This window comes from Corvus kubaryi, unplaced genomic scaffold, assembly GCF_017639235.1.
Source record: "Corvus kubaryi isolate FWS band 111438036 unplaced genomic scaffold, C.kubaryi_AGA036_p1.0 37262, whole genome shotgun sequence".
NCBI lineage: Eukaryota > Metazoa > Chordata > Aves > Passeriformes > Corvidae > Corvus > Corvus kubaryi.
The window spans coordinates 1,696,106-1,705,423 of record NW_024581078.1 but is presented as its reverse complement, the minus strand read 5'-3'; the positions used below and the strand labels follow the sequence as shown (position 1 = coordinate 1,705,423).

Below are 9,318 nucleotides of genomic sequence, written 5' to 3'. Positions count from 1 at the left end.
TCCCAGATTTCCAGCAGCTCCCAAGGCGGCCATTCCAAGCGGGGAAATCCGGGAAAAACTAACGGAATTCTGGTGTAGAAGAAGTAAAATTCCACTTTATTTAAAAATCCTTCTAATATAGAAAACCAGAGGGGGCCTCGGGATCATCCCGGATCCGGCTCATTCCAGGGATTCCTGGATTTACAGCAGGGCCCACAAACACCGGGAAAACACCGGGAAAACGTCGGGAACGCTGCTGGGATAACGGGGAGAGGGCCCAGCCAGGATTCATCCCCGTTCTCCTGCATTTCCACCCAATTCCTGCTGGGAATGGCGCTGGAGAGGGCAGGAATTCCCTGAATTCCTTCCCGGCTCGAAGCAGGGAATTCCCTGCTTGTCCTCAGCTGAGCGCAGAGGAGAAAAATCGGGATTTTTGAGGGGGGTTTTGGAGGAATTTTTCTGGGAATTCTTTGGAATTCCCAGGTTCCCGGGGAGATTCCTGCTGTTGGGAATGGGATCCAGGAGGGAGAACAGCTGCAGGCTCTGTACAGCAATGCCATTTGTACACTATCTACAACCAGGGACGGGGCGTTGGGAGGGAGAAATTCCAGATTTTTCCATGAAAAATCCTGGAAAAAAACCCGGTACAATTCCCTAAATTCCAGCTTCAGGAGGAGGATTCTGTTTTTCAGCATTTCGTGCTCCTTTCTCCAGAGAATTCCATGATTTTACAAGGAAAAACTCCAATTAAATCAAGCCCAGAGCAAGATTGGAGGGAGTTTTGGGTTTGGTTTTTTGTTTTTTAAGCCAACTCCTGGATTTTTTTTTTTTTTTTTGTCTCCTGGTTCCTAAAAAAAAAAAAAAAAATCCCAAGGAAATTCCACCCCCCCCTTCCCGCCTTTCTCCAGAAAAAAAATTAGGAAAAGCTCCCCTAAAAAAAAAAAAAAAAAAAAAAAAAAAACCTATTAAATAATTTAATATACAAGTGGTAAAAAGCTCTGTACATTGTCCCTAATGTACACCCGGGATTGCAGGGAGACAATTCCAATTTCCAGCGGGAATTTGGGAATTCTGGCAGCGGGAGAAGCGCTCAGGCAGCCGGGATCGAGCTCAGAGCTCCCAAGGTGAGAATTCCAGGGGGGGATTTTCCGGATGTTTCACGGCTTTTATGGATTTTGCTCCGATCTGAGCCAGATTGAAGGTGGAAAATTGGGAATTTTTGGGAATTCTGCTTCTTCCACGCCATCTCCAGGGGGTTGGGAAAGGGCTCCTGTCCCACAGGAAGTGCTGGAGAATTCCCTGGAAAACTGCCTGGAGAATTCCCAAAGCTCAGCCCCAACCGCAGCTCTCTGGAATTGGGATTTTTTTTTTCCCAATTTTTTTTCCTGGTTTTGCCCAAAATTTTCAGGATGTGGCTGCCCTGGAAGTGTCCAAATGCAGCTGGGAGCAGCCTGGGATAGTGGAAGTGTCCCTGCCCGTGGCATTGGGATGATCCTGAGGCTTTTCCAGCTCCAAAGCTGGGAATCTGATCCCAAAATTTCAAGCCAGAGCTGATTTGGGCCTGAAATCCTGGAATATTCCAGAGTTGGAAAGGACTCAACGGCCTCAGGTTGGATGGGAAGGGAAAGTTTGGATCTCCTGAGTGGGATTTGGGAATTTCAGCCTTTCCCAGCCCAGGAAAAGTCCAAGGAAAAACATTCCAAGGTTTAAAATCGGAGTTGTTGCATCCCAGTGGGTCCCGGAGGGAATAAAAAAAATCTGGGAATCTGCTTCCCAACAAACCCAAACCCAGGGAAAACTCCCCCAATTGTCCATGGGGATCAACATTCCTGATCAAAATCCCGGCATCCCACAACTCCTGGGATGGTTCTGTCCCAGTGGGATCCCAAATATCCCAAAAAAAAAAAAAAGGGATCCAGGGAAGCCAGGGGCCTCTGGAAGCTCCCATGGGAATTCCAGCCCTGGATTCAGGGCTCAGCCGCAGCAGGAGGCTGGAAAATCCCTGGATTTGGGAATCTCTTTGGGATTTCTTCCCTGTTTCTTTTGAGTTCCTTAATCCCAAGGAAAAATCCCAATCCTGAACCAAAACTCCCAATCCTCAATCCCCAAAAATTCCAGGGATATCCAGGTCCTTTGGAGTTTTGCAGGAGGAGCTTTGGGACCAGGATTTCCATGGGAAAAAATCTGGAAAAATCCAATTTTTTGGGAACGGGCTAAAAAAAACCTCAAAGCCTGGAATGACTTCCAGAGGGAAAAATTGAGGGATTTGGGTGGAAAAAATTCCCAGTGAGCTGCTCTGGGAGAAGGAAAAGCAACTGGAATGAGGGGATTTTAAGGGAATTTTAAGGTTCCTTCCAAATCCAGCTGGGATGAAAGATTCCCAAAAAGCTCTGGAAGTTTGAGGGGTTTGGTTTTCCTCTCTCCAGGAATTCCAGATTCCTTTTCCCTCCCCTTTTTCCAGAATTCTGGAAGAAGAGCTTTATTCCAGCCCAGGCACTGCTGGAATCCTGGAAATACTTCCAGCTCTTTCCTGGGATTCACCATTCCCAGATTTCTGGGAGAACTCAGATGGAAAATCCACCAAAAAAACTGGGCTAAACCAGGGAATTGAACCTGGAAAAACCTGGAAAAAGGAAGTTTGTCGCAAGGGCAAGGCTGGAATTTCATCCCAAACCTCCGGATTAGGCTGGGTCTGGATTTAATCCCAGCTTTAAACCCGGCTTTGGAAATCCTTAAGGCACGGCTGCCTTCAGGCTGTGAAAAATTTGGGATCAGCAGGAAAATTCCTGCTTTTTCCCAATCCCAAAGGCATGGAGAGAGCTGTGGTTGTGGGAGAGAGATCCCTGGGATATCCTGGAATTCCTCCTTCCCTCAGGGAATTCCGAAGCAGCCTCCAATCCATCGTTTCCTGATCCCGTTATCCCCAAGGATTCGGCTGCAGGAACCACTCTGGAATTTTTCCCGCCGGAATTCCGAGCCCTCCCTCGTTTCCTGGGAGTTCTCAACCACCGGGATCAAACTTTGGGATTCAGGAGCCCCTTGGCTGGATATTCCCACCTGGAAAAGCAGCTCCAGAGGCTCTTCCCGCTCTGCCAGCCTGGAAAATTCCCGCTTTTTCTGCCACCTCTTGGCTACCGGAGGGAATTCGCTGCCTTTTCTTGGAAGGGAAGCTTTTCCATGGATTGGTTGGTTTTGGTTTTTTTCCCAGTTTTTTGGTGCTTTTTGGGTTGGTGTTTTTTTGTTTTTTTTTTTTTGGGATGTTGTTCATGGATATCCTGGAATTTTCCTGGAATTTTCCTGGGATTCACAGGAGACTGGCCAGGCTGGTGGTGGGACCATTCTGAGCCTGGAATTGGACCGGGGGGGGTCCATCCGTCCACTGCAAAGGAAAAAACGGTGTCAAAATCCCGGGAAGAATTCCCTCAGGATCACAGAATTCCCAAAAAAACCCTCCCTGCCCCCAGGGAATGCCACATTCCAACCCCAAATCCCGCTCGGATCCGGGTTTTTTCCAGGTTTTTTGGGGGATTTTTTTTTTGGCATTTCAACCTCAAGGCAATGGGATTATCCCAATTCTCCCAATTCCCGCTGGGAAATCTGGGAAAAGCGGGATTTGCACGGAGCTGCACGTGCTCCTTCCATTCCTGATTTTCCTCTGCCCCAAATCCATGGAAATATTCCAGGAAGGAGGGAATTGGGGATGGTTATTCCTTCGTTTTCCCCCCTTCTCCAGGTTTTTCATCCCCCAGCCAAATTCCTGCATCGGGGATGGATGGAAACTCCAGGATGCATGGAAGCCATGGAATTCCCAAAATTTCTGCTGCCAAATCCTCAAAAAATCCCAGGATCCCTCTGGAAGCAGAGCCAGCAATCAGCACTTCCTTACTGGCCTTTTTTCCCCGCTTTTCTTCCCAAAAAATCTCCCCATTCCTGGCGTTTCCCATTCCCAGCTGGATGTTATTGATTGCGGATCCATTGGGAATTCAGATTTTGGGAGAAACAGGGAATAAAAAAACCTTGGGAATGTTGAATTCTCAGTGGAATTCAGACTTTTTTAGGGGTGTCCAGCACAGAATTCCTGGGAATTAAACCCGGGAATGGTGGAATTTTCCTCAAAACCAACAAAATCCAGTGGCCAAAAAGGAGAATAAATTCAATTCTGGGGGTGGGAAGAAAATCCCTGGAAAAGGCAAATCCCAAATCCAGCAACCTCAAAATGGTCAAAATGAATTAAAAGGTCCTTTTTCCAGTTGGAAAAGTGGGAATTCGGAGTGGATTTGGGGAATTTGGAGTGGATTTGGGGAATCCCCTGAAGGAATTCAACCATCAGGGGATCCACTGGGAATTCAGGGATAAATGGGAAAAGAAAAACCACTTGGGAATGTTGAATTTTAAGTGGAAACTGCATTTTTAGAGGTGTCCAGCACAGAATTCCCAGGAAAAGGCTAAATCCTCAAAATAAATCTGGGAATGGTGGAATTCTCCTCCAAAATTACAAAACCAAGCGGCTAAAAAAGGGAATAAATGGAAGTTTTGGGTTCCAAGAAAACCCCTGGAAAAGGCAAATCCCAAATGCAGCAACCCCAAATTGAAAAAAAAAAAAGAATTAAAAGGTCGTTTTTCCGGTTGGAAAAGTGGGAATTTGGAGTGGATTTGGGGAATTTGGAGTGGAAAAGTGGGAATTTGGAGTGGAAAAGTGGGAATTTGGAGTGGAAAAGTGGGAATCCCCTGAAGGGACCGGCTTCAAGCATCAGAGGAATCAGGGAATCATCCCTGGGAATTCAAATTTCGGGATCGATTGGGAAGAAAAACCCCACTGAATTCTGCACTTTTAGGGGTGTCCAGCACGGAATTCCCAGGAATTAAGCCTGGGAATGGTGGAATTCTCCTCAAAACCAACAAAATCCAGCGGTGCCAAAAATCATTTCAAGAATCAATTCAAGTTTTGGTGGGGAGGGGGGGGAAAAATAAAAACCCCTTTGAGAAGGAACCCCCAAATCCAGCAGCCCGAAATTGAGAACTTGAAGGAAAGGGTGGGGTTTTTTTCCAGTTGGAAAAGTGGGAATTTTGGGAATTCTGGGCCCTCACCGTGATCAGGTTGTGCTCGGGGAGGCTGCAGGCCTCGATGTGGTCCTGGAGCAGCTGCTGGGAGAAGTTCTGGTGCATCTGGGCGGCCTCGTGGGCATCCATGGCATTGCCACACGCCTTGTTCAGGTCTGGGAAAGCCGGAAAAACAGCGGGATTCATCCCTGGAGCCTCCTGCAGCCCGGCCTGGGGCACTTCCAGGGATCCAGGGGCAGCCAGAGCTTCTCTGGGAATCTTCCCAGGCAGCAATTCCTTGCCAATGTCCCACCCAGATTCCCCCCTTTCCAGCAGGAAGTCATTCCCTGTGTCCTGGAATTCCTTCTCCCAAATCCCTCTCCAGCTCTCCTGGAATCCCTTCAAGGCTCTGGAAGCAGCTCTGAGGTTTTCCTGGAGTTTCCCTTCTCCAGCCTGGCTTTGAATCCTCCCAGGGAACAATTCCTTCCCAATATCCCACCCAAATTTCTCTTTCCCAGTTTAAATGCATTCCCTGTGTCCTGGAATTCCAGCCCTCATCCCAAATCCCTCTCCAGCTCTCCTGGAATCCCTTCAGGCTCTGGAAGGGGCTCAGAGCTCTCCCTGGAGCTGCTCTGGGAATTCCATCCCATTCCTTCCCCACCCTCCCAGCCAGGAATTCCTTCCCAATATCCCACTCAAATCTCCCCTCTCCCAGTCTGAACCCATTCCCTGTGTCCTGGAATTCCAGCCCAAATCCCAAATCCCTCTCCAGCTCTCCTGGAGCCCCTTTAGGCTCTGGAAGCAGCTCCAAGGTTTTCCTGGAGCTTCCCTTCTCCAGCCTGGCTTTGGACACTTCCAGGGAACAATTCCTCCCCAAAATCCCATCCATCCCTGCCCTTTGCCAGTTTAAACCAATTCCCTGTGTCCTGGAATTCCTTATCCCAAATCCCTCTCCAGCTCTCCTGGAATCCCTTCAGCCTCTGGAAGGGGATCAGAGCTCTCCCTGGAGCTGCTCTGGGAATTCCATCCCATTCCCTCCCAGGCAGGAATTCCTTCCCAATCTCCCCTTTCCCAGTTCCAGCCCATTCCCTGTGTCCTGGAATTCCAGCCCTTATCCCAAATCCCTCTCCAGCTCTCCTGGAGCCCCTTCCCCCTCTGGAAGCAGCTCCAAGGTTTCCCTGGAGCTTCCCATTCCCAGCTCTCCCAGTTGGGATCAGCTCCGTGTTTTCCCCTGGCATTCCCACCCTCCCAGAGGCTCTTCCCAGTTTTTCCAGGATGATCCCTGTTCCCAAATTACCCCGGAGCAGGGCTGAGGACCAGAGCTGCACGGACATGTCCGGGATCTTGCTGGCCAGCTGCATGGCCGGCACCACCATGTTGTTGCTTTCCTAGGAAAAATCGGGAAGGGAAAGGGAAAAATTGGGATATCTGGGAATTTTTTACGCCTTGGAAGTAGAAATGTACTCAAAAAGACGGAAAATTTCGGATGGAAAATTGGATTTTTGCCGCTCAAGTCCTTGGGATGGAGGGGAATACGATTCCCAAGGATTCCCAAGATTCCTTGGGTTGAAAGGAGTGAATTCCCAAAATTCCCAAGGAATCCTTGGTGTGGAAGGGAATTAAAATCCCAAGATTCTCAGGGATTTCCTGGGATGGAAAGGAATAAGATTCCCAAGGATTCCCTGGGATTGTAGGGAAAAGGATTCCCAAGGATTCCAGGGAACAAGATGCCCAAGGATTCCTTAAGATTCCAGGGAATAAGATCCTGAGATTCCCAAGGATTCCCTGGGATTGTAGGGAATGAGATTCCCAAGGATTCCTTGGGAATGAAAGGGAATAAATGGAAGGGCTGGGTGGGACATGTCAAAGCTCCATTCCAGGAATTCTGGACTGGGAAAAATCCCAACTTTCTGGTCTGTCCATGGGAATTCCCAGGGAATTGGGCCACCACTGGAACCGTGCCACAATTCCACCCAATCCAATCCCCTTAGTGCCGAGATTTTCCCCTTTTCCAGCTCTTTTTTTTCCCAGGAATTACAGCCTGAACCCTTCCAGAACAGATCCCAAATCCCCCCATTCCTAAAATTCCATGAAAACACAAATCCCAAGATGATCCAGAGGCAACAAAATCCCAACTCCTCATCGGAGGGCGCTGAAAACGCTTGAAAAATCCCATTATTCCCACCCATATCCCGATTTTCTTGGGGATTTGGGGGGGGGATTTGAGGGGGGATTTTTTGGGAGAAGGTGAATCCCAGGATTGCAGGGCTGAGGAGGGATTTGGGAATTACCCTGTGGTTTCCCAGGACGTAGAAGATGTGGCCCAGGAGCACGAGGGAGCAGGCGGTCAGGCGGTTCAGGTCCTCGGCGTTCGACATCTTCAGCGTCTCCCGCAAAAATCGCCTGGAAAAACGGGAAAAAACGGGAAAAATCGGGATGTGACACCTCCCTCCAGCTGGGAGAATCCCTAAATATCCAGGATTAAGTTCCTGGATTCATTAAATGAGCTGGAGGAAAGGGAATTCCTGAGTTTTATCTGGGAATGGGGCCGGAGCTGCCGCCTTTGGGAAGGTGCAGATCCTTGGGATGGAAGGGAATGAGAGTCCCAGGATTCCCGAGGATTCCTTGGGATTGCAGGGAATAACATTCCCAAGGATTCCCTGGGATGGAAGGGAATAAAATGCCCGAGATTCCCAAGGATTCCCTGGGATTGAAGGGAATAAAATGCCTGAGATTCCCAAGGATTCCCTGGGACTGAAGGGAATAAAATGCCTGAGATTCCCAAGGATTCCCTGGGATTGAAGGGAATAAAACCTCAAAATTCCCAAGGATTACAGAGAATAAGATCCCAAGGAATCCTTGGGATTGCAGGGAATAACATTCCCAAAATTCCCAAGGATTCCTTGATTTTCAAGGGAATCAACCCTAAGAACTCCTTGGGATTACAGGGAATAAGACCTCAAGATTCCCAAGGATTCCAGGGAATAAAATCCCAAGATTCCCAAAGAATTCCCAAGGAAAGAGCCCAACCCCCCCCCCACTTCCCTGCTCCTCCTCCTGGCTAATCCAGGATAAATCCCCAGGGATTGGATGGAAAACGAAGCCTTGGGATTCCCACTGTGATCCCAAAAAAGCCGGATTTAGTTCTTCCCTGCCCTTTTCCCGCTTTTCTGAGGGATTTGGACTCACTTGGCCTCGTTGTATCTTCCCTGGAAAAAGGAGAAGAGCCCTCGGATGTAAAAAGCTGCAGCCCGGAGACAATGGGAACTATGGGAAAAAAAAAACCCCCATGGATATCTCAGTATCTCACCCAGATTCCCAGGAATTCCACCCCAAAATCCAACTTCCAAGCAAAATATTCCATTTAAACCACATCCCGAGCTTTTCCCTTGGAATTAAGTTGGATTTTCCCCCCTTTATTTGTTGAAAAAGCTGCTCCAAATCCCTCATTCCCATCCCGGAATGGTGGGATTTGTTGGAATTCTCACCTCACTGGGAAGTTGTGGTCGGGATTTATCCTTTCCAATAAACTGTAGAGCTGGAAAATGGGAGAGGAAAAGGGAATTGTCAGCATTTCCCACATGGAAAAATCCATTTTCCAAGGAAAAAAAAAATCAACCCCCAAGTGGTGAAATTCCACCCCAAACCACCCCCAATTTATCCCAATATTGGGAATTTTAGGCTCGTTTTGATTCCAAAAATCCAATTTTATCCAAACTATCCTCCAATTCCACAGGATTTGCTGGATAATAATTGTATTCCCACAGAAAACTTGGAGCTGGTGGAGCTGATAATGAATTTTATATCGGATCTGATTAATTAAAACCAGAATTTAATTAAGGAATTGACAAATTTGAAGGATTTTTTTGCTTCCCAAAGTTTTTCCCCAAATCCTCTGCACAGGGAGCAAAATTCCTGCGGAGAATCTTCCCAAGGCAAATCCCTGAGGGCTCTGAGAGGATGAAAATAGGGAATTTTGGGAAGAAACACCAAAGCTCAGGAGCAGCTCCCTATTTCTGGGTATTTCTGTGATTCCCTGAAACCCCTGGAAATTGAAAATGATGGAAAATGATGAGAAACAGATGGAAAATTATGGAAATTATGGAAAATGAAGCCAAGGGGTTGAATGAGAGATGACAGAATTAAACCCCCATTCCCATGGGAAGAATTGTGGGAATAATCGAGAATATTTGGAGTTTTCCAGCTGATTCCTCAGGAATTCCCACTCCTCTAATTAAGGAGATGCTGCCAGGCAAGGCCCTGATGGCAAAAATGCCCAGGAAAAGCCAAATCCCAGGA

At 47.9% G+C, this 9,318-nt stretch overlaps 1 protein-coding gene across 1 annotated transcript in view; it reads right to left on the bottom strand.

Moving 5' to 3' along the window:
* Positions 1-938: 938 nt before the first annotated feature.
* Positions 939-9,318, bottom strand: part of MAU2 (MAU2 sister chromatid cohesion factor) — a 17,837-nt gene continuing 9,457 nt past the window's right edge. Inside the window, exons 14-19 of the mRNA XM_042024500.1 lie at positions 8,508-8,557; positions 8,209-8,286; positions 7,311-7,422; positions 6,317-6,407; positions 5,068-5,195; positions 939-3,358 (exon numbers count right to left, since the gene is read on the bottom strand). Of these exons, the coding sequence (XP_041880434.1) occupies positions 3,284-3,358; positions 5,068-5,195; positions 6,317-6,407; positions 7,311-7,422; positions 8,209-8,286; positions 8,508-8,557 (534 nt within the window). The 3' untranslated portion in view covers positions 939-3,283. The remainder of the gene's footprint in view (positions 3,359-5,067; positions 5,196-6,316; positions 6,408-7,310; positions 7,423-8,208; positions 8,287-8,507; positions 8,558-9,318) is intronic.